This window comes from Montipora foliosa, chromosome 5 (assembly GCF_036669935.1).
Source record: "Montipora foliosa isolate CH-2021 chromosome 5, ASM3666993v2, whole genome shotgun sequence".
In the NCBI taxonomy this organism is placed as follows: Eukaryota; Metazoa; Cnidaria; class Anthozoa; order Scleractinia; family Acroporidae; genus Montipora; species Montipora foliosa.
The window spans coordinates 30,044,419-30,069,418 of NC_090873.1; the positions used below are offsets into that span (position 1 = coordinate 30,044,419).

The 25,000-nt window shown below is 40.2% G+C and overlaps 1 protein-coding gene across 6 annotated transcripts in view; it reads right to left on the reverse strand.

Annotated features, from left to right (window-relative positions):
- Nucleotides 1–456: 456 nt before the first annotated feature.
- Nucleotides 457–25,000, reverse strand: part of LOC138003907 (calcium-activated potassium channel subunit alpha-1-like) — a 63,443-nt gene continuing 38,899 nt past the window's right edge. For 4 of the 6 annotated variants that reach the window (XM_068850214.1, XM_068850217.1, XM_068850219.1 and 1 more), the window contains exons 20-29: nt 18,340–18,441; nt 14,032–14,128; nt 13,174–13,276; nt 10,998–11,093; nt 9,823–9,909; nt 8,158–8,199; nt 7,369–7,663; nt 6,866–6,996; nt 5,069–5,263; nt 457–3,308 (exon numbers count right to left, since the gene is read on the reverse strand). In XM_068850214.1, the coding sequence (XP_068706315.1) occupies nt 3,084–3,308; nt 5,069–5,263; nt 6,866–6,996; nt 7,369–7,663; nt 8,158–8,199; nt 9,823–9,909; nt 10,998–11,093; nt 13,174–13,276; nt 14,032–14,128; nt 18,340–18,441 (1,373 nt within the window). In that variant the 3' untranslated portion in view covers nt 457–3,083. Of the gene's footprint in view, nt 3,309–5,068; nt 5,264–6,865; nt 6,997–7,368; nt 7,664–8,157; nt 8,200–9,822; nt 9,910–10,997; nt 11,094–13,173; nt 13,277–14,031; nt 14,129–18,339; nt 18,442–22,784; nt 22,839–25,000 lie in introns of all 6 variants that reach the window. The other 2 variants (XM_068850215.1, XM_068850216.1) reach the window with 2 other exon arrangements.

The following is a 25,000-nucleotide window of genomic DNA, read 5'->3' on the forward strand; positions in this document are numbered from 1 at the left end:
CCTTCAAGAATCAATTCATGCTAATTACGGGCCATGACATAGCTGCCATTTTCTTGTCTTTTAGCTCCTTGAAGTTTGCCTAAACAGTAGTTTCAAGGATTCAACTAATCTCCCTCTTAGGTGATAAGCACCAGGTACTGCGGCGCCCGTTGCGCTGGATACGAGTAACGCAGGCTCTGGGGATGATTGCCTTATCTAGGCAAAGGTTCGATGACGCTGCGCAAAGTTGTTGCGGGCGCCAATACCCGAGAGATCCGTCAAGTGGCAAACCTCTCATTTCACGGTAGTCTCCCACGCAGACGTTCTTTGTGTCGCTACGCAACTAATTTCACGGCTACTCACTTTATCTGCGATCGCTTTGAGCCTGTGCAGAGGAGAGGATTTTGCGGTGATCTCTTCTTTGCCGTTGTTGTTGCGCAAGCTCCGTTTAAGTCGTTAACACACATAGACAATGTCTTCTTTCAAAGAATTCATTTACATACATCATTCTGTTGTCTTCACTATTGTTTACAAAAGGAAATCCCAAATGACTTTGGCTACTTAATGCAACTCTTTGTTGTATATTCGCAAATAAATTAAAATTATATTGATTCTCTCGCACCTTTTAAGGCCGCGATGTGTCTAGTTTTTTATTTAGAGTCATCGGATTCCTTGTTTATTTGTTTGTTTTTCAAAAGCTGCTCATTCTCTACCAAATACAAATATTAAGACGTTCAAGCCTTCTTGTAGCCCGCTGTTTTCTCGTTGATGTTATCTTAAGGTCCCGTTCACACGTTTTCCCTTGAAACGCCTTCTGTCCACACTAATACGATCGAAAACGCCCTCTTATCTCACTGACCTTTGCATGTCCCAGTTTCATTTGTGCGCAAAAAGCGTACACAATCAATCCACCTCGGAGGGAGATCTCGCATTAATTTTGTTTGACTTGATTTCAACCTTGCTTGCCTGTTTCATAAAATAATTTGCTCTTCGCATCGCACACGCACGCCGTTCAAGCATGCGCCGTACGGAGAAAGAACGGATGTTACATCTGCTTTCGCAGGCTCGTCACCAAAGCCTCGGGTCGACCCAAGGCTCTGGGAAACTCTATTTAGGAGAACATGCGCCGTGGGGTTCTTATAGCCAAATATTGGCTCGTTGAACCTTAACGCGCCTACTCACTCCTAATGCTAACATGAATGCACCAATTAGAGACCCTTTTGATTGTTCTTCACGAAAACCAATGAGAAGACACTTTGTTTCAGGTTTCCCCAGAGCTTTTCTCTCCCTCAATCAAGAGAAGAGCTCTGGGGTCGAGATTGCTGCTTTCGGAGATCTGGTGTGGACGGGCCGGAGAAAACAATGTGAAAACGCTAGTGTAGACGTAAAGCTATTAATGCGTTTTCTAGAAAAAAGAAAACGGAGGTTTTCGATAACGCATTAGTGTGGACGGGGCCTTGAACTTTTTCCTGCAAAATCTGATAATCATCCTACAATGCCAGAGTTCTTTCTTACAACATGACGTAGGTGGCCCTGCATGGACTAAAACACAGGGATACCAGTAAAGATGATTTGATATCCAATTTGTTGTCTTATCAAAATGAGGTTACAAATCCCAGAAATCGTCACTAAAGACCAAACCCGGATAGACTTCAAAAGCTTTGTTAGACTATCAAGAATTCTTTCGTCAAAAAAGAATATTTCTCTTTGAAGTTAATATTCAGTTTCATATTCAAATTTGGCTGTAAAACGTCTTAACAAATCAGTTCCGAGAAACTGTATTTGCCGCATCTACACGGCTGGTATGTGGAAAACAAATTGACGAAAGCCATTTATACGTACAGAAATACTAAAATTCTTTAAGGGTTATATTTCTCTAAACCCTAACATTTAAAATGTGTTTTTAAATATTCAGTCAAGCTATAATTACAAAATGACAGCAAATGTAAAAAAAACATTAACGTCTTTGTTTCTGGTGGAAATACCCACTTGTAAAAATCGGTTCAACTACTGAGAAGTTTGAAAAGGTAACTTTGCAATTTTAAAAGAGTATTTCCTTGCCGTCGCTGTTTTCCCACGTTCAGCAATAAAAGAGATACCTATACTCCTCTTAAATACTTGTCACCATTTCCAAAGCCTCCAAGTTGGACTGGACTGGACTGGACTTCAAGTCCGTGTAATTATTTCAGTCCATAGCGAAGCAGACTTTAAATCTAGCCCAGTCCTCAGAATCGGCATTTACAAATTACGTTTGGTAATTTTTAAAAGACGCTTTCGTTGACTGTTGTTTTGCATCTTCAAGAAACCAAGAAATACTAACACTCTTCTTGAATGCTTGTCATTACAAAGCCTCTAAATAGAACTGGAATGGACTTTTAAGTCCAGTCCAGACCTACTAGTCTGAACTGGACTAGACCTACATGAGACCCTGGTTCTGTTAGTCTCTCCAAGTCCAGACCAGTCCTATTCGTTCCAGGCCACGATGAAGCAGACTTTTGAACATTACGTTAAAGTGTATATGACAGATTTGTCTTCAATTACGCAAGTGAAAGATCATGGTTTTCTGAGATAAAAGCAACCAAAAGAAATCCAGCCCGAGTTTTATTCTATGCCTTTTAAAAATCGGAATTTGCACTTCCGGGGGGAACAAAAACGCTCTAGTAAGGAGACTGGGGATAGCAGAACTGTGACGTCAACACCAGAAATGTCTACCCTAAATTCTCTGCGTTCATGTAATGACGTCACTGAAATGCTATTCCCAGTCTCCTCACCATGGAATTTTTTTCGTTGTTTTTATCTCAAAACACCAGAGTGTTTCGATTAAATATTAAAATAAAGAAAAATCTGTCGTATACACTTTTATAAATGAGACTTCAGCATAAGTCAAGTAACACTCAAATTATCACCAATCTCGAAAGAATAAACAACATCAGCTTATTTCTACTACTGTTCATCTCTATTTGGCGTGACATCTAAAGTGCTGCATGAAACGACGGTGACATCCCGATCCTGCGGGTCACGACATTTCGGAAAAGATTCGGTGGACACTTCAGTTCATTTGGCGTTCGTTCCTTTTTTGCCTCGTTGGGTTTCTCAATTCGAGGTCAGGATTTAAATTTTTCCAGTTGAGGATCTGAATGCGCCAATACAAAAACAAGATCCGTTTGCTGCAGCATAAAGTTGTAAGGCGGTGAGCAAATCACGTAACGCTTCGCAGATGGAACAACAGCGTGAACTGCGTGACTGTCTCGGAAACGATACACACCAAGGCAGATCATGGAAGAGGTCCGCAAAGCGTGCAAAAACAGATCACCAAACTTGCCTCCATCCTAACGTGATTGATTAAATAATTAAAAGTTATGAAGATTTTTTTCATACACACATACATACTTAAAGGGGTACTGTCACGCTAAAATTGCTGTTTTTAGGTCAACAATGGATAAAAATCTAAATTCGTACTGTAGCTCAAACGGTATCACAACCCACTAAGAAGATCTGAAATATTTACGGCACAAAGTACTATTCGCATTTAATTTCTGACGACTTTTTGAAGACACCGCCTCCAAACTTGAAAAAACTGGTTCAGTCCATTTCCATCCTCTCCAGCCTTGGCTGCAAAGAACAAAGAATAGCTTCGGTGCCCTTCACTGGTTAGTGGCATCAAAACTACAACATTATTTTTTTGGTCTTCATTGATGCAAAGACGTCTTTTAGTGTTTTCAATTTTGATTCAATTGCGTGACACTACTCCTTTAATTGACCACTCCCCGTAGGGGCTTTTCAGAGCCAATGCAACAATCAACGAAAAAACAGAACAGAACAACAACAACAACAACAACTGATAAGAATCCCAACTGGTTGGAGGCAAACCAATGCCATGGCTATTAACAAGTGCAGCTGGGAAGTGGAATCAAGGGCTACAAATATCAAATTCAACGAGAGCTCAGACCGGGTCTTGAAGCCAAGAATCTCAAGGCAAGCGCCCTAACCACTGGGCCACACTGTCATGCTGACAGAGTCATATCCTAAGCTTCATGTTTTGCAAGTTCTGCGTAAAAATTCCTCATGCATAATCACGAAGCCGCGACAAAAAGCACCGAAACAAAGTCAGCTTCTGTTAACAGGAGCAGGGATGGCGCAGTGGTGAGAGTACTCACCTCCCACCAATGTGACCTTGATTCAACTCCCAGACGTGGCGTCACACGTGGGTTCAGTCTCTGCCCCGAGAGGTTTTCCTCCCGGTACTCCGGTTTCCCTAGTCTCCCTCGCAGCCGTTTTTTGGATGTCACGCAACGTTCCCCCAAAAGTGACATCCAAAAAACGGCTTCGAGGGAGACTACGGTTTCCCCTTCTCCACAAAAACCAAGCTACCTACCAATTTGACACGAGTTGGTTTCATTTGAATCAATGAAGAGTCCCCAATTAGTGCCCTTGCACCATCTTTAAAGGCGGAATACGAACCCCTTACAAATACCATAGTAAGATGATAGGGGAAAGGAAAACTGAAAAATCAAAGTCCTCAGTAGGGCGCTTTCCTTTTGTCAGAACTGGCCGGCAAGACCCGTCATTGCGTGATAATCCCTCACTTTCTTCTGGAGGAGTATATATATCAAAAGAAAGGAAAGGAACTTTATTTAAGTGTCTAGTGGTTTTAGCGCTGGAGCGCTAATTGGGGACACTGTAAACTGAAATTAACAATGAAAGTAAATCAAGTCAAATGTTGATTTTTGAGGAGAGGGGAAACCGGAGTACCCGGAGAAAACCTCTCGGTGCAGAGTAGAGAACCAACAAACTCAGCCCACATATGACGCCGAGTCTGGGAATCGAACCCGGGCCACATTGGTGGGAGACGAGTGCTCTCACCACTGCGCCATCATCCTCGAACTGTGTTAAGTTGAATGCATTGTAGAGGTAGTCCTTCCAAATACCCGGTCTAACCGGTCAGTTCTGTCAAATGGAAAGCATTCCGTTGGCCTCTCACTCGTTATAAAGAAACTAGCCTATCATCTTTGCCACGAGCGCATTACACCTTAAAACATCTATGGTTGTACCCTTTTAAGATTTTCCAAAATGTATAAAAAAAGCATACCCCATACGGCGATAGCGGCCCGTCAAACAACGATGTTTGCAGAATTTTGCATCGACTCCTAGTGTCTGCAGTTTGCTCAGAATCCAGTCCTCCCTTTAGTTCATCACCTTCAGCAATGTGTTCCTCCAAAAACTGATTCACGCCTCCTGTTACCAGGTTCCGAACTAAGGTTAATATGTCTGGGTTGAAATACGTCTGTTGTGAAAGACAAATAACATACCTTCAATTGAACCCCACTCATTAATTTTAGTGTGACTTTATTCGATACTTTACGTCATGTGGTGTAAACTAAAAGAACTTTACTAAATTATAGCCCAACAACTACAAGGTACTAAGTTTAAATGCTTTCCAACGTAACAACGTAACAACGTGTAGTTGGAAAGCGTTTTAATTACGGTTCGAAGCATATGTATCATGCCAATGATCTCTCTTTGTACAATAAAAGTCTTCTGTTCACAAGAATTTCTGCAATTTTGTTGACTATATGCAAATTTGTACCTTTACTATAAATCCAGTTGATTTGGTTTTTGAAGTTCCCTCGCCCTCCGGACACCCGTTCCTCTTGTAGCCTAACTTTGATCCTATATAGAATATTAAAACTCTAATCCTCGGAGTTACGTGATGCGTCGCATTTCGATCGAGAACTACGTTTTCCAGTGGGTTTTCTGGCCCGATGGGTTTTCTATCACTGTTTTTTTTTTCGTAGCGGGCGTCGTATTATTCCAGTGTAATTTTTCTTTCGGCTTTCCTTTGCATTATTTGTCGTTGTGTTGTAACTTATTTTTTTCACCTCTTGGCTTTTGTCGATTTGCCGTCCAGTGTTTTCATGAACAATATTTTTAGTTGTTTGTCATTTTTTCGATGATTGTATTAATCTTTGACGATTTCTTGCATCAGTTTTAGTATATGTTAGGTCTTTACCTATAACATATCTGTTAAGACTAATCTGTTGTACATTTTCGTTGTTGTCATATTTAATTGTAATGAGACTTTGATGTTTCCTGGTATTTTTTAGTATAATTTGCCATCATATTGAATAAACGCTGGTTTCCGCCGTCCTTCAGGCACCTAGCACAGTCACACTCCATTTGTGGTAATGTCTTTTAATTATTGCCTCGCTTTGCGAGCTGTGCATGGGCGTGGGGTAGTAATAAATAGGTCATTTCCGAGTTCCTGTCTGCCTCCTCTTCAAAACGAGTCTACGTGCGAAGTCTTTCTTATGAAAATTAGTTTTCATTCATATGTAAAGTGGAACTACTTACTATCACAAAAACTCCGCACTTTGACTCGCTTTGAAGAGGAGGCAGTCATCAACTCAGAAATGGCCTATGAAGGACGGTGACTACTAATTCAAAGGTATGTTTGCGCGGTTTACTGAATATGCGCGAAAAGCAGATCTTAACAAGTGTTATTGATATCCAAAAAGAAAATTGGGTGTAACCACGCATTTTTCGAAGATAAGTAATAAACAATATTTGTAAAAAGCTTTAAAATACAAAGCAATGTATGGTGCTCTTTTCCAAATTGAAGCTCAATTATCTCTGAAAAACGCGTGGTAACCCCCAATTTTCTTTTTGGATACCGAGATCACTTGCTAAGTTCTGCTTTCTTCGCACAGTTTTGAACCGCGCAAAAATATCCATGTATTAATAAGCACCACCCATTGGAAATCCGAGTATCTCGAGATGCGCAGAACGTATGTGCAATAACAATAGTAGGCACCGTCCTTAAGATACGATACCATTGCGGAAATGGAGAAGAGGAAGGGGGGATGGCAGAAAGCAGTCATGAACTAACCGCGCTCATAAGCGAGTCCAGCATAGACACTGTAAATGCTGTTCCACAGGCAAATGGCTGAGTCAAGTAAAGTTCCTGATCCTCCACATCATCATCGTCAATATCCAGGTACTGAACATTCTGATCAAATACTACAAATAAATAGGGAAAAGACAGTGCTAGCACTTCACTTTGAGATGAACTTGGTTCATAAGATAAAAAGCCCCATGACGTCACGAAAACCCAACACCTTACACGACGGCCCATGATGTCACGTGACATTATGCTAGCCGTTTTTTGGTTCTCAACTCTGCTCCGAGAGGTTTTTCTCCGGGTATTCCGGTTTTCCCCTCTCCTCAAAACCAACATTTGATTTGATTTGCATTAATTTGTTTATTTCAGTTTACAGTGTCCCCAATTAGTGCTCCTGCGCTAGAAGACTATACACTTGAATAAAGTTCCTTTCCTTTCCTTTTTTTACATTATCATTCAAAAGACTGCGCTGCGGCAACGTAGCCCCTCACCGACTTCCGTGATCATAGGAACATTGCAACCATAAGCCGATCCTCTTCTTTCCACTTGTGGTATATCAGTAAACTCGAGACCGGTAGTAAAAACCGCGTTCCTTGAACTTTCACTCAACATTCCTACTCCATCATCAAACGACATTGCTTTCAGGTTTAACGACGCTAAAACCGATTGCTTGTCGGCAAGCTTAGGGTCGTCGGCTTTGCTGGCGGTTGAAGGCGAAAGAAAAACGACCATGTCTGCTAAATTAGCGTCGACAGCACGGAGATCTGCTCGACAAAACGGAGAGCCCTGCAAACAAAGAAGACGAGACAAACATAAGACACCTTTCAGGAGGGAGCTAATTTGTGCTGTAACTCAATGTTGCTTAGGAAAAAAGAAACTTGGCAATAACTTTTAAAGTTGTAGTCTTCTATGCAGAAAAATTCAACTTTACGTCCTAGGCTTTACTCGGAGCAAAACCAATTTGTGATATGCTCGCTTTCGTTTTCCCGCTCTTAGAGACGTCTATACGGCATTTGCTCTGATGGACGCATTTGAAGGGCTGCTTTCGTTTTCCCGCGCTTAAAGACGGCTGCGGTACTTGCTTTGATGGGTGCATTTCATTGACTGCCTCTGTCATGCATGATTGACTTAAGTAACTATTACTATTACTCAGGGTTCGACTTAGGCTGAAAACTGCAACATAAATAATGCAGCTTTGAGATTCTGAAGAAAATACCTCAATTCAAGCAAGATTATATTTTTCATAAATGAAACAAAAGCAGTACAAAGAAACAACTTACAGATAAAACGTACACATCTTCGAAATTACACAGCTGATGCCACTGGAAAAAAAAATGCAATATTATTTACAATAATGTGTCAATAATAAAGTAATGCTAATAATAAAACTCGATTTAACTCTTAGTTGACTGCACACTAAATGGCTCAGCTGGACGAACTTTGGTGCAGGATCACCAAATAACTGAAAAGGAAGTTCTGCCATTTTAACGTCATCTACAAAAGGTTGTTCGCTCCAATTTTCCAATGGCTCTCATAAAGCTTCCCATCCTACTTTCACGTGTTACGGGATACAGAGTGAACTCGCAATTGACTCAGACACCTTGGAAGCTCAATGGTAGAGCTGTGTGCACAGCACAAGCCTGAATTTTTTGTTCAGTGATCAATGGACAATAAAAGAAAGAAATTGGCACCACTTACAAATGATTTTTAAAGTCGTTTCTGGACTATCAGCCATACAACTTCCACCCTGTATATTAAATAAAAGGCGACAGGGTACAAGGCAATTCCATCCTAAGAAATTCCTTCAAGTCAGTGCCAAAACAAGCAATCACCAACACAGTTTTATTGCCCGTACAAAAAAGAATGGAACTCTTCACCAAACAGAGTCATTGAAGAGCAGTCGGTGGAAGCTTTCAAAACGGCTGTTCAGGCGCCAAGTTTAAAAAAACGCTGACCCCGGAACTTTTTTATCATTATTCATTTATTTAGCACTTGCACCTTGGCTCATATTTTAACACTGACACATGCACATTTGCGGTGATGGGTTATGCCCTTTGCAGATCACACAATAGCCCTTTTCACGGTTAGTTTTTCTCATTTGCATTACAATATAATCTAACGTGTATGCGAGGCAATTTCGGGTTAAAACTACAAAATAGCCCGAAATTGCCTCACAAATGCAAATGAGATAAACTAACCGTGAAAAGGGCTATTAGAGTAAAAATACTAGAATTCAGGCTCCTTCGCAACTCCTGTAGTTGCTTCACAAACTGCGATGACCATTCGCATAGAAACCACGCAATATCTGCTGTATGGCATTGATATATCTTCCAGCAAACCTACACATTGCGAGCAAAAAGGAAAACAAGGGTTCCCAATGGCGTGGTCCTATATACAAAGAAAGGGTAACTGCCAGTGGAACCGGATGTTGCGCGGGCGACCTTACCTACAAGGCGAAGCCATTTTATTAAAGGGATCTCGAGGGTTGAGCCTAACAAAAGAGTTGAGAGGATAATGGGGATTTTCAAGGGAGAAGTATCTATATACACTTTCTTCACTCGATGGCTAGCACGACTTTTATGAGGCAATTATATAAGAAGTAATTAACAACGAAACGGATTAACATAGAAAAAACAAAACAATCAAGATGAGCAAGAAAATGAGAAAGTGTGCAACGAGAAGGATAACGTAGACGAACAGGAAGAGGAGAGACAAGAACAAAGTGGATCTACAAGAGCATTGAAAGAAGTGGATGAGGATACGCGAGTAGAGCGACGTAGATGATGATAGAAAGTGGACAGAGTTTTGTCTCACTTTGCATTTGTTGCATGCGCAAAGATCGGTCAGAACGGAGCGTATGGAATCCATACCGCCTGTTCTCTCTCAATACTGACAATCACTAAGCTATCGAGGCAAAAAATAGGTACTTAAAGAACTTTTTCTACCTCTCGCTGCATGTAATCCTTGTTCCCAAGAAAGACAATCTTCTTCAACTCTGTTTGAAGCAAATTGCTAGCCCTTAGAGGTATCACCTGTGAAACAAATTATACCAAAAGCTCTCAACCTTTGATTGGCCTAAGCTACAAGCCTTAGAGCAGCTGAGAGCGCTGACCTTACGTTCCCAACATCCCATGCGCGTTGATTAGCTCAAGCTAAAAGTTAGCGGGCTTTACAAAACTCCTGAAAACACTTTCCTGACGACACAAAAGAGGACTGAATGGCCATTTTGACAAGAAAACTTCAAGTTGGCAGAAAACTACTCTTTTTAAGTCATAAAGCATATGAAACATTCTTTACCAAGCTTTGTTCTTCTACAAGGCAAGCAAGGAAGTGTCTAGAGAAGCATAAGCCGCATTCTTGCTTACTTCAGTCTTTTGAGCTCTCGACTCTTGAGTAAATGCGTCTGAAACTACTTTCTTATTTCCTATCAAAGTGAAAAGGCGAGGTTTTGCGAGCAAGCAAGCGAGTTTTTTACTTGATAGCTATGCTTAGGGGAAACAAGGCGACTATCGACGTTGTTGAAAACAATGATATTGTAGAATGCCAAAGACTGTAGAAATGATCAGCCGCAGAGCTAACTTTCGTTTTGTGAATCGATGAATAATTGCAAAATCAGATAAACAAAAACTCTAAGGTGGTTGGAATATAACTTCGTAGAAATTCTATACAATTTTCTGACTGACAGAGTTTGGGCCGATTTACACGGTACGATTTTTGTCGCAACTCGTTTACGATTGTCGTGTACGTGAGAGAACTTGTCGTAGCATTTTAAAACATGTTTTTAAACGCTGCGACAATCGTAAGTCATGTCGTAGGCCTGTCGTAAGCTTGTCGCATGCGACAAAAATCGTACCATGTAAATCGGCCCTTTAAGGTTCGTCCGGGCTGCCGGGCAAATAGCTGCTGCATTCAACCCTAGAATCAAGATTAGTTTTCGAAGAATCAAGTTTGTGGTTTTCAGAAATGAATGTTACTTTTCAAATAATCGGGTTTTCATGTTGAGGAAATCAAGTTTGCATTTTAAAGAACCAAGTGCGTTCAGTGAGCTCGGTCGAACACCATGCATAACTGCAAATATGATTTATTTGTTGTCAAACTCATCGCCTTGATTATGACATACCAATGGTCTTAAGCCCACTAAAGGCGAATCCTTGTCATTGAAGAGGCACACAAGAATGTGCTGAGAGAATGTGATCTTCATGGCCCCCTCTCGAGTCTACCAAGAAAAATAACGCAACACATTTTATACTTTGACTTTTATACAAATAAAGGAGAAAGAAAGGGAACAACATTGTGTTAGGAAAGAGTAACGTTGCCCATTCCTAGCAATAAGATTGTTGAATTGTCACGGAAGCAAAATAGGATCGGCTGACTTTTCCGCCACCCACGAAAACTCCTTGCGACACTTCGTGGCGTTTTACACAAAGTAATATCCCCAACCCTACGCGACTGACAAACAGAGGGCTGGTTGCTCGAAGCCTGGTTAGCGCTAACCGTTGGTTAAGAGATATCAAAACCTATAGGTTTCCATGGTATTTATCGCTGGTTAGCGCTAACCATGCTTCGAGCAACCAGTGCCTGAATTGAGACACGACTGAGCCAATGACCTGGAGCGAACAACAGTCCCATATTCCTGTCACGGCGTTTTCACTGAGCGATTTATTTTTAGCCGGGAATGAGACTCCCGCAGGAGCCCGATGAGCATTCACAAAAAACCAATTTGACGTCATAGCGTCACCGAACCGGAACTGCCTCTGGTTTCTACCGAAAAGGTAGTCTAAAAATAGATCGGTCTGTAAAAAATGCCGTGACATAGGCTAAATATGGGAGTTAGTCGCTCCTACCCGCGGGCTCCTGACAGAAAGGATAGTCATTAAGTTAAGAAAGAAACATCGTTACCACGATGTTTATTGAGGGTTGGCAGAATTTTAGATCTCGGTACAGATTTAAATACGGCTAGATTTTCAGAGATTGTGATGAGCACCCACACAGAAATACTTTATAGTACGAGGTTTTGCAAAAATGCCGTCGTGTCAAAACAAGTCCACAACACGGTAGCAGCTTTGGCATTTTTCGATCAGCAAAAAGGCTCAGTTACCGGCAATAAAAATAACTGAGTAACCTACACTGCTAACAGAGAGTAAGATTAGTCGTCCGGGTTATAAATCTTCTTTGTATTTTCGCTTAAAACGGCCAGTCAAATCTCGAACTCGTTCTCCTCCTCGTCCTAGAACCTAACGGTCCCTATTGACTGACGTTTCGACAACTTGAGCGGAATTCATCATTTGTGTAACGTCAGTGGATGGTATAAACTCTCTGGTCGTTGATTGCGTGGTTATACCATTCATCTATTAACGTTACACAACCGCTCAGGTTGTTGAAACGTCAGTCAGTGCCATCCTAACGGTCCCTTTCATGACCATACTTACCCAGATGATCGTACTTCACTTAATTACTATATGACCATCCTGGGTTCAAACTATTTTCGATTTCTCGTCAATTGCGTCGATATCAGTGGTAGCTTGATCTTTAAGGGACAACAAAAGGTACGGGAAAGGTGGTTTTGGTGAACAGCATCATGAAATGCTGACCAATTTGAGTACACAAGTTATTCCGCAAAGGTTCAAAAAGCAGTGCATGTTGGTTAAAGCCGAGCGTTGAGGTACGACATCCAAGAGAAGGTTGGTCATGGAAATCTATGAATAAGACTGAGGAGAAACGTGCCTTATCGATCTTAGCCTGCCCTGGAAGGAAGACAACAGCCAAGGATAGTTTTGAAGTTATTAGAGCGCTGCAACACTTCGGTTCGTGACTGCCGAAAACGTTTCGCGGCATTTTCCTAACCAATCAGGAGCAAAGCCACGTTAAATTACACAAAGTCGTACATTGTTGCTTTCCCGCGCTTAGCTGCGGCTTTGTGCTCTGATTGGTTAATTCGATTGTCTGCGCCTGTCAGATATGTCCCGAAATGCCCCTGATTAGATGCATGGAGATTTTAATAAGCATCACGAAGTGTCCCCCTTGCTCTTCTCCCCAACTTCAACATGATTCGTGTCTCGGAATACAGACAATTAAGTATCCCTGAAATGCTGCTCGTCAAGTATGGATAAGGAGGTGCATTTACCTTAAGCTAAAAATAACGCTAACCTTTACCTTACAGGTAGCAAAGGCTTTGACTTAGAGGGACACTTCATGTTGGACGTCAAAATCGCGCGTGCATCTAATCGCCTGCATTTCTGAACATAACAAGCCTCGTTCCGGTTTGTTTTCAGAGGGGAACTTTCAGCTCAACATACCAACAACTGATCTTCGAATCTTGTGGGTTCACACCAATAAAATGTCCCCGAGATATCAAAGCAGACGCGTTTTTCGCCAATTTGTGATTGCTGTTCTTTCAAGCTACAACAAAAACAGATATAGCAACAGTCATTAACAATTCCCGAGAATGAAAGCCAACAGAAACGTAGTATTAAATGAACACCCCTGCATATCAAGATAGAGTGTCAGGTGGCTCAAAGAAATTTCAACACTTGAAAGAAAAGTTCTTATTAGGAGGATTGACACACTTAACAGCAATGTTATGGTACCATATCAAACACCAATTATTGCTGAAAAAGATTCGGTCATTTTTGTGACGTAAAAAGTTACCGTGGCAACAGGAAAGCCCTGCAAAAACACCTCATACACCTTATTCCAAAATGACCGCTATTTCGATATTCTTTTGTTTTAATTCAAATTAGACCTTGATGCCTCGTTCAAGGCAAAATATTCTTTTTGAATTTTCAGCTAAAGAACGAGGCATCAAGGGCTAATTTGAAATAAAACAAAAGAATATTTAAATGACGGCCATTTTGGAATAAGGTCTATATTTTGGCTATCGCTGCTCATATCTCAAAAACGAACTTGGTGACCCCCATTTTATATTTCTGAAATGTAATCAGCATGCCAGAATGAAACTTTCTGCAAAGCTTAAAATAATTCAGTGGAGCGGATTTAGAGCCACCTTAAATACTTGAAAATTTAAATTTCCGCTCCACAGAATTTTAATGAGATCTAGCCCTCGAGCATGCTCGTGTTCACCCAAATTAGGAAAGGGTTTATAAGGAGAATGTGTCATCACACTCAACGCCCTGTAAATGACGTAAGACACTTACGCTTTAAGCTTATTCAGGACTTTGTAAGTGCCAAGCTTCTTTGTTCCAGTGCCCTTTTTCGCAAGATGAAATGGCATTCTTGAATCCACTGCTTTGACTGGCGAATGAGCAAAACAGATCATTTGATGTAGAAAAACATTCCCCAACTCGACAAATTTAAACTGAGCTGGAACTACAAGAGACTATAAAAAAATTTAAAAACTGAAAAATTAGGCCTGAAAACCGCAAAGAATAGGGAGTCTCCACATTTAAAAAAAATAACCTTAAATCACAGGTAATAACTTCTACAATCAAATTATTATTTTTTTTGTCAAAGGAAGGGTTTGTATCCCAAAAAAATAAGTTTAAGAATAGGCTATTTTTGTTTTTAAATTTCGCGGGCACCACCATCTAGAATAACTGTGACGTGTTAGGGCTGTCCTACAACCTCGTTCCCAGGTTCTTTTCGGCTTCCAATATGGCGGCGGGTCGCCTATTATTATTATAGGGGGATCTCTGCTGACGCCATTTAAGGACGGTGCCTACTATTGTTATTGCGCATGCGCTTCAATTTGAGAAAGAATGCCATACATTGCTTTGTATTTTGAAGCTTTTCACAAATATTATTCATGAATTACCTTTGAAAAATGCGTGGTTACCCCCAATTTTCTTTTTGGATTTCAATAACACTTGTTAAGATCTACAGTCCCTGCACAGTCATAAACCGGGGCAAAAATATCTTTAATTAGTAGGCACCGTCCTTAATTAACATACGAATTTGCCCACAGAAGCCAAAATGCTATTTACAGATTGACTGCCAAAACGTGAGAGAACTTGTTAAACTTAGACGACTCTCCAATTTTAAGCCTTTTAGCTTTAATAACGACCTAGTTACTAGCCATCAAAAACTGATAAATCCTTGGGTGTCAAAAGCGCTAAAGATCCCTTATATTATTTGTAAAATTTTGAATTTTCAAAGGTCCGTTGCTCATTCATTATCTGGTATATCGGGTTCAAATTTTCTGAGATACCTCTTTATGCAATGCACTTTCAATATTCAGTACTTTATTCTTAGCTGACTGATTAGAGAACGATAACCTTGTAATAGAGCAAGTTTCAATCGAGTGTCGTAAAACCAAAACCTAAGTAATTACTTTAGCCAATCAAAAAGGACGGAGACAACCCAGTAAACCAATGAAAACTCGAAGTAATTGCACGTAGCGGACACAAAGCGCGGGAAAATGTGGAGCAACGATTGGTTTTGGTTTCACTTCTGACTGGTTGAAAAAATGGAGCGAGATCTTTGGACCAATCCCTGAGTGAAGTAATGCAAAACCAAAGTAATTCGCTAATTACTTTCGACACTCAATTGAAAATCTCTCTAACGAGGATAAAAATGTAAACAAAGATTCCCCTATTAAAAAAAAGCTTCTACGATAGTCCTGCTTACGATCTTCCATTTCTACGCTTTTCTCAACGACAGATGCATTTTCTTGGCTGTCCCAAGCTGCTTTCACAACCAAGATCGGATTCCTGACAGGTTTTGAAGGCCAACAACAAAGCAAATCTACAAAATTCAAAGACATGCCAGATTTTTCTCGTCTCAAATGGTGTCGTGATTTCTGTGATAGACTGAATGAAGTGACTTGTGATCCTCGAATGTGGCGGCAACTTGTTCAACGCGAATGAAAATGCAACTGTCAGGTGGTTCAAAATGGACTGAAATGGTGTCTGCTGAAATTAAAAATAACGATGGGTGACTAAAATAAAATTTGACCAAAATGTGATAAATGCAACTTTCAGTATCAGTGAAGAGGACTGGAGTGATGGCTCCAAGGATTATGGAATTTGATAAGGCCATTGGCGTAAATTCCAGTACAATAGTTCCTAATTGCCCCGTCATATACTTAGGTCACATGAAGAAGTCATCTTCAGAGTCACGTAATCTGCGTATTATCAGTAGATCGTGCAAGTCCTTTGTAAATAGAGAAATAGCAGTGTTGCTTGTCTGTTAGCGGATGCATTTTGATCCGTTTTTCCTTGTCCATGACATGTTGTCCGAACGTCTGTTGTTCGTGAGAAAGTCAGTGTAGTCTACTGCCTCTCACTTCTGTTACTGGTGTCAACAACGATTGTTAGGTACAGATAGGTGATAGAATTATTGGAGTTCGCTCTAAGGTAGCCAACTGGTCGGATTTCCAGTGTCTAAAACGTTTACTGGACACACGACCAGCCAAGAAACAACAACCTTATTAATTGTCTGCTCCCCTTAAGGACTTTTCAGGGCCAATCGGAAACAACTGAGGTAAATAAACAAAACATTTTTTTTACGGATCCCATCCTGGTGGAAGGCAGACCAATAGGCCATTTTCGAATTCTCACGGCTGGACTGGATCTAGCATGAAATGGACGCTAATGCGGTCAAATCTTTTCAAATGCAAATTACTTTGCCCGCATTAGCCTCCATTTCATGCTAGATCCAGTTCAAAAAAGTAAAATACGAAATTGGCCTATTGGATATTCACAATTGTAGCCGACGAGTTGACTCGGGTCAACCCAGATCAACCTGCTTGAATTCAGATGGGGACTTAAGCCCAGTAACTCCCGAACGTTAAGTCCAGTGCCTTGATCATTCCGGCGACTACGCTGCCTCTGAGAGCAACATCAAGGAACATCAAGTCTTAAGTTCACCAATTAAATCCTGTGGCGGATCAAGACTAAGAGGTGGGGAAGGCTCTCAAAAAAAGTTCTGCTCTTAAGCGGCTGTTGGTGTTGTTGTCTGCAAAAAGTGCAAGACATGTTATAAGTTCTTTACTTTTAACATCCAAAAATAGGTTGGGGGGAGGGGGGCCCTCCCCTGGATCCTCCACTGAGATCAACGACCAGAGTAATAGTTAAATCACCTGATAACAAATCAAAAATTAATGCACTCTCAAGATAACTTCCACTTGTGTTGGCGACATTCCATTACATCTAAATGCCTTAATGAAACCAGCAATAGTCCTTCTCGGGCACGACAACACTTATGTGGTAAATGTTACTATGTTAAGCTATGATACAACTCCTGGATTAAACCATAAACGAAAAACGTAACGTGCCCGTAAAAAGGCGTCAAATTCCTCTCATTAATATTTCACAGATCTTCGTTAACCTCAATAACCATTTCCATTAATCATTTAATATGTTAGGTGCTACAGGTGAACAATACCAAGCAATTCGCTACTTTTTTTTTCACAAAAGAGTGCATAATATCCACAGGGCCTTGTTGTTCAAAGTCAAATTAATCTAATCCTGATTTGAACGAAACTATAGTTTTCAGCACATTTACCTAGTCACAAACGGTTTACCCATACGTTTTGATGCAGACTTTTCTACCTTGATCCTAAAGCCCCGCAGTATTGTAAACGGACGCAGAATTGTTGGTTAACAACTCCCAACATTGTTGGGTGTTACATATTGTGCCCTTTGCACACCCTGTTGCATGTTATTGCGTGTTGTTGGGAGTCGTTGCACGACGTTTGAAACTGCTTTGAACGTGCAAACGGATGCAGCATTGTTGGCCAACAACTCCCAACATTGAGGGGTGTTACATGTTGTGCCGTTTGCACACCCTGTTGCATGTAATTGCGTGTTGTTCGGAGTCGTTGCATGCAAGGCATTTTGAGACTGGTCAAACATTTAGCCCCGTGCAAACGGATGCAGCATTGTTGGTTAACAACTCCCAACATTGTTGGTTGTTACATGCTGTGCCGTTTGCACACCCTGTTGCATGTTATTGCGTGTTGTTGGGAGTCGTTGCACGACGTTTGAAACTGCTTCGAACGTGCAAACGGATGCAGCATTGTTGGCCAACAACTCCCAACATTGAGGGGTGTTACATGTTGTGCCGTTTGCACACCCTGTTGCATGTTATTGCGTGTTGTTCGCAGTCGTTGCATGCACGACATTTGAAACTGGTCAAACATTTAGCCCCGTGCAAACGGACGCAGCATTGTTGGTTAACAACTCCCAACATTGTTGGGTGTTACATGTTGTGCCCGTTTGGTGTTAAGTGCATTCTTAATGAGCAGTTACCATTAGCTAAGATTTTTATATTGAATAATGCTAAAAATTGGTTTCTAAAAAAACTGCATGGCCGAGTTTATCCGCTTTACCTCATAGAGACGCCATGTGCTGCCAAAGCCCTCACTTATCCCAAGCAATAATAATTTTGATTTATCAAGCATCTCATCTCAAGCGTTAATAATCCTTGCTTTAAAAACTGTTTTATCAGCATCTCATCTCAAGCGTTAATAATCCTTGCTTTAAAAACTGCTACATTGAACTTGCCTTGAGACTTCTTCGAAACTTTCCGTTTTTCTTTTGGCGAATAACGCACATACAGAGCATCCCGATTGCCTAAATTGCATAGATGGCCATCTGAGTGCAGTGCTTTAATAAAAAGAAAAGTAGTTGAAGTGAGACAAAATTGGTTGTGACATAGTTACAAAGGTCAGCATTACATCCCACCCACTGCAGACTTGTTTCGCTTTGGCAACACCAGGAAAACGCATTCCTTACAACGAGTCGGAAGCACATGGGTGACAGGAAAGACCGTGGACCCTTGATCTCTCCCCGCTTCTCAAAGCTTAATTCCGGAACGCCTTCCAGTGATTTCCGCAAAAAACCATAAACCCATTCCTGTTCCTTCAACGTGTCTCACGGTAAATTAAAAATTCACTTAAATTAACAGTGCTATCGGCTCAGAAGGAAACTTTTGCCAAAAGTAGTCTCGGGAACTCCACCATGTGAACACTTCATGTACAATTTGGAACACATGACTTTTGAGAGACAACTGGCATCCAAAGGGAGTCCAAGTTGATTATGTGACTGCCGCCAGCCCTTTGTGAGAACGATACAGTGATTTAAGGTTGTTTAACCCTTTCATTCTCTCGATCGAATCTTCATTCTCCCAACTAGTACCATATATTTCTTTGTTGGGTAGTTATGAGAATTTCGTGTTGTATCAAGATCACACCTCTTAAGCTGATAATTATCTTCATTCTCAGCACACGTCTGACTGACGCTTCATTGAAATTGTGAAGAGAATCAACATGCTGATCACTCCCGGAAGTCTAAGGGTTATTTAAATGGAAAGCACTAAGTTTTAAGCCACTCTGACTGCTGTTGATGCTGCGCCTTCTTTCCTCTTCAGCCTCCTCCCTCTAATACTCCTACTACTACTTCACTACTACCACCACTACCACCAACACCACTACTACTACTACCACTACAACTACCACTACCACTACTACCACTACCACTACCACTACCACTACCACTACTACTACCATCACCACTACCACTACCACTACTACTACTACTACTACTACTACTACTACTACTACTACTACTACTACTACTACTACTACTTCCCTTCTTAATCACTCCTCCTCCTCGTTCTCCCACTGCTGTCGCCACTCTCACTGCTCCTATTTCCACAACTACCTACTACGCCCACCGCTACTACTACTACTACAATCACGACTACTAGACCCACATAGACTATGACGCCAACCACTGAGACTGCGACTACTTCCATCAATACCACCGCTCCTCCTTCTACTACAGTCACTTTTACTGCTCCTACTGCTCCTACCACTCCCACCCCTACTAGTGCCACTAGTAATAACATTACCACCACCGCCACCCAACTAGGTGCAGAAAAGTGTGCAGAATATGACGGGAAAGCTTGGCCATTAACAAAGTTCAAGAATTCGGAAATTCAAAGTCATTGGACGATCAAATGAGCATAAATTAAGACGGCTTACAAGCCTACTGATAGTTCATTCATCGGCCATTTTCAATGCTGATTTCAGCGACCTAAACAATGGATAAATCTGAGCAAGGCTAGAAATGATAGAATTTCTTTCCTTACGTAAGTACAAACAAAGTGGAAGCGGATTGAAGGTGTACAACTAAAAAAAAAGGAATGAGACCTAAAGACACGGTAATGGTTCAATATGAGCAGAATTTGTTTTCCTGAGAAGAAGGAAATAGAAAACACCTAAGCGATTTTCACCGGGCAAAGTCAGACGACAGAAACTGATAACAAGTTTTGACTAAAACTAAGTAAATTACTGACGTAAAAGAGATGTTAGTAGCAAGACAGAAGTTCCATTACGTTTCTGAGTCAAATTTTAAAAAAGGACAAGACTGCAGCAGGACTTGTATATACCTTAAACGAAATTCATTTAACCAGTGATGTGGGGCTTTAAGCCAAAGCACTAAACCATTTTCACTCCGACATGTGGCATGAGAGCTCAGTAAGATTTAGATTTTATTATTTAAAAAGAACTTGATGTAGTGAGCAGTGTTAGCGGGTTATAGTTGCTTTCTTTTCGAATAGTTACAATGGTTTAAACCCTGGAGTCATATCATAACTAAATGGAGTGAGATCGTCTGGGTCAAAGAAGACATTAAAAGAACTTTGTTGACGTTGATAACAACAGGAAAAGCAAATCTGAGAACGTCACACATTTAACATGCAATACATTGAAGGCAAAAAGAGATTAAGTAATTTGATGAGAGCCTGACGGTATAATGACGCAAAGTTTCCTCGATTTAAGGAGGCTCGAAAGGGTTTCCAGCTGAGCGCGCGCGCATAAGCCACACACGCAATTCGTAAGCTGCTTGCGTCAGCTCATGATTTAAATGGGTCACCAGAAATAAACAAATGCCGCTAATTTCGCTTACCTTTCTCCAATTCCTATGTACATGGCATATAAATAGACATCTCCTATTCACGAAAACTACGAAAATTCTTCTTAAACGGTTTAATAGTTACTTAAATCCGTTTGTGTAGACCTGTAGCTCCACTCGCGCGCGGACTCGAATGAGCGGGTGACGCATGCGTAAATGCTGATCTTGTAACCCCCTAATTTCTCCTGATTTTGCAACTTTACTCGTTTATATCTCTGCTTCTGGACGGTGAATTTTTTACATTTTTTGCATGTTAGCTTAGATTAATTTAAACCGTTTGTCTTTCAAATTTAAAAAAATTCTGTAGGTGAAAAAAATAATTAGAGGCACAATTCAAAAAAACTTATTTTTCTGAAAAACTGACCTACAGATTTTGTTGAATTTTAAATATTTTAGAGAGTATTTCTAACATTATCTGGTAACGATGAATGGGAAAAAGGCTCAAAGAAATGCTTAATATCGTTGCCATGGTAACATTATTTTGGAGGAAAACATAATGTGAGAAATCTACGATAGGTACTTAATACCCTGGCCAAATTTCGTCTTGATATGATTGCTCTAACTGTATCTAAGGACAGAATATGTTTATTTGTTTGAAAAAAGGAGAAACTATTTCGAGCCTCCTTAACCTCGAGGCATTTGTACCAATTTAATTCGTGTAAAGCCGTCACACATTCTGCCAAATTTGACAAGTTGAGACTGCTATTCGTTACGAAATATATCCTGTAAGCAGTCAAGATGATGAGTGTAAGAGCCACAGTTCCAATAATTTAAATTATCGTTACTGTTTAACAAATGGTAAACGGCTCAGTGTGCACTATTGTGTCATGGTGCACGCGGGAGGTTACTAAGCACGAGAGAAGCGTAAGAGTCGCTCGAGGCGATAGCCGAGAGCGACCTTAGCTTCTTGACTGCGTCTCGGGTTTGTAGAACTGTCGAGAATTCTCCCAACTCCCCCTCGTGTTTTTAGATGAGGCTGTGGAAACAGGAAAAGGTCCTCTATTGCTTAAGTGGGAGCGACCTTGAAATATGGAGAAAAGAATGGACCGTATTCATAAATGGCGGCTAATAAATTATTCTTTTGTCTTCCTGCTAACGAGACTAAGTAGCCTCGCTCTGAATTAACACTTATTTTGTATTTTTCTACGCAAACGAGGCTAGTTGGTCTAATCAGCAGAACGACAAAAGATAATTAACTTGTCCCGCCATTTATGAATACGGTCTGTGTTCACATCGTTCGAAACACTCTAACTTCAACTATTTTCTATTATTCATTCGTTAGGCAGAGGACAAAAAGCTCCCTGAAGAAACTGAATCTAAATCATCTTTGCAGTCAAGTTTGACTATTAAGGTGACCAACTAATTATGTCAAAATGTCCCCAAATGAAGAGATTTGGATTCACTGTTGTGGCTTACAGCTACAAACAGCAAGATGCATGCAGATTATAAAGTAATCAAGGAAACTTCCGTTTTTGATCTCTTTCTCGATAGCTGTGATTTACGGGCAAGAAAATGGCTGAGATAGAGTAGCGTTCTGTTCATTGAGTTGGGGCCACGGGTAAATTTTAATTTGACATTTACTGATGTAATCAAAAACAGTCTTTCTTCGAAGTACTCTTCTAACCTGGACGATCTCTTTCAGAAAATAAGTGGAGCATTGTTATACAGGATTAAGGAAGTCGAGTCAAGTTCATTGTGTCAATACACTTAGCTTTTGTGAGAACAGTCTCGCCAGCTAGTTTACAGGTACAACACTCGGAAAGAATTAAGAGAAAAAGAAAGAAAGTTGTACCTTGTACAAATAGCTAAGAATAGTAGAATTTGAAATCTAAAATCTATTAACTTGGAAACGGAATAAAACTAAGGAAGTTTCAATACGCAATTAAGGCAGTAAAACGACGACTACTTAATTCTAGAATATATAAAGTTTTTTAAACCAGGGGAGCAGACAGAGATAGCAGTTAAAAGTTAGAATCAACTACGTAAATGAAAGTTATATTTATAGAGGACGTTAGTGTTAAAATACAAACTACCAGAAGAGGCAGAGATGAGGACAGCTTTGCCAATTCCACGTAAAGTCAGACTTCCTTGTAATAAGAAGGAGATAACTGTTAGCAAATTAATGAAGGATTAAGGTAAGTTTCAGAACAATTTTAATGATTTAACTCAAATTGCCGGACTTCTACTTAACTGCAGCATTGCACAATTTGATTGATAGCTATGGCATGTCTGGTGGCGGGGTAGTTAGTGTTCACCTTACGACGGTTCAATGACCAAGTTATAAATGATACCGGAAGACGAGATTGTACTGACTAATTTCAGAAACTCAATTTTGCCGAAAGTTGGCAAGTGAAAGTTTATATTTCTCTATAATTCACGGGAGAAAAAAAGACAAACATATGGAGAATGTGAAAAGCCTCTCAAGACAATACATGGTCTATTCCACCGACAGCACAAATGTGGATGAATCAAAAAACAACTGAAAAATTGACGCCAAAGGAATCATAAGAAAAGGAGAAGAGGGAATAAAACAACACCCTTGCATTTTCGACAAACTAATAATCACTTTTTTAAGACTTAACGTCATATACTATGAGAGGAGAGAAAAACTAGCAGTTTAAATTACATCAAAGCAACTGTTGATGAAAGGGAAACACCGGAATACGGACAGAATAAGCTCTCAGTGCAGATTTTGGAAAAGACAAACTCAACCCACAGAACAGGTCAACTCGAGGAATCGATCGCAGGTTACATTAGCGAAAGGCGAGTACTCTAACCACTGTTCCCCCATACTCTATATGCATTTTTATAAACTTTGTGTCGGCTTTGTTTGCTTGCTTTGGAGTATCGTTGTTTCACTCTGGGTCTCTTGAAATTATCATATAGAAAGAATGTTCAAGCAGCTTGTAATCGATCGAGGGCCATGTAACACAAAAAAACCAAAGTTCTTATTAAAATAAGACCTTTGGTTTTTTTCGTCTTACATGGCCCTCGATTACAAGCTGCCTGTACATTATTTCTTCTTGATTGGTGTATTTTACACCAATCTCAATTTACAATCTCAAGTTACCAATCCAATTTACAATCTCAATTTCATCTCAATTTCAATCTCAATTTCTCAATTTCAATCTCAATTTACAATCTCAATTTACCAATCTCTAAATTTTTCAATTTACAGTGTCCCCGATTAGTGCCGTTCGGCGCTAGAAGATTAGACACTTAAAGTTCCTTTCCTTTCCTTTCTCTTGCTTATAGAAAGCATAAAGGTATCAACAAATGAAATTGACTTCAAAAGGGCTCAGAACCTGTTAAACTTAGTCTTTTTAATTTCCCAAGCTTATGCTTTTGTTTTCAATAATCAGTAAAAAGTTAGCCATTGCCTAACAAAGCTTTTGAAAGGCCTGATAAATTAGTAAATTATGAGGATAGAGCGGTTTTCAACTGAGTGTCCAAACTAATTAACGAATCGCTTTGGTTTTGCATTACGTCACCCAGTGATTGATTCAAAGTTTTCGCGATACTTTTTCGACCAATCACAAGTGAAACCAAAAGCAATCGTGGCTCGCGCGTGCACATTTTCCCGCGCTTTGTGTCGGCTACATGTAATTACTTCGAGTTTTGATTGGTTTACCGGATTGTCTCCGTCCTTTTTGATTGGCCGAAGTAATTACTTTGGTTTTGGTTTTACGACACTTGATTGAAACTCGCTCTGTGAGGATATGTCAATAAGGCAAACTTTTAAAGCAAAGATTCGGCCCCTTAATTTATACAAGTCAGTAAAAGTCCCGAGACATTGGATCAATTATGTCGAGAAATGCACATAATTACATTGTAGATGCACGTCCACTTATGATATTTAACACGAAGTGTCCCTTTAAGTTTAAGCATTTGCTACCCAGTTTGAGTTATAAAGTAAGTGCACGTGTCAGTGTCATTTTTTGGTGATGTTATATGCTCCTGTTTATCTTTACTCGAGTACATAAACTTTGAACCAATCACTGAGTGAAGTAATGCAAAACCAAAGCAATCCAGCACTTTGGAACAATTTACATTCTCAGGCCCACATTTTTCTCAAGTTGACATTTCACTAAAACAGTGAAACCATTTTTATCTTTGGACTCTCTTTGATAACGGGGATAAGATGAACTCATCAATGGTCTATATATCCTAACAGATAACATACTTCTCCATTGCAATATACAGTATTTACTTGCCAGTCACCTCAAATCACATTTCCACTTTATTTTTT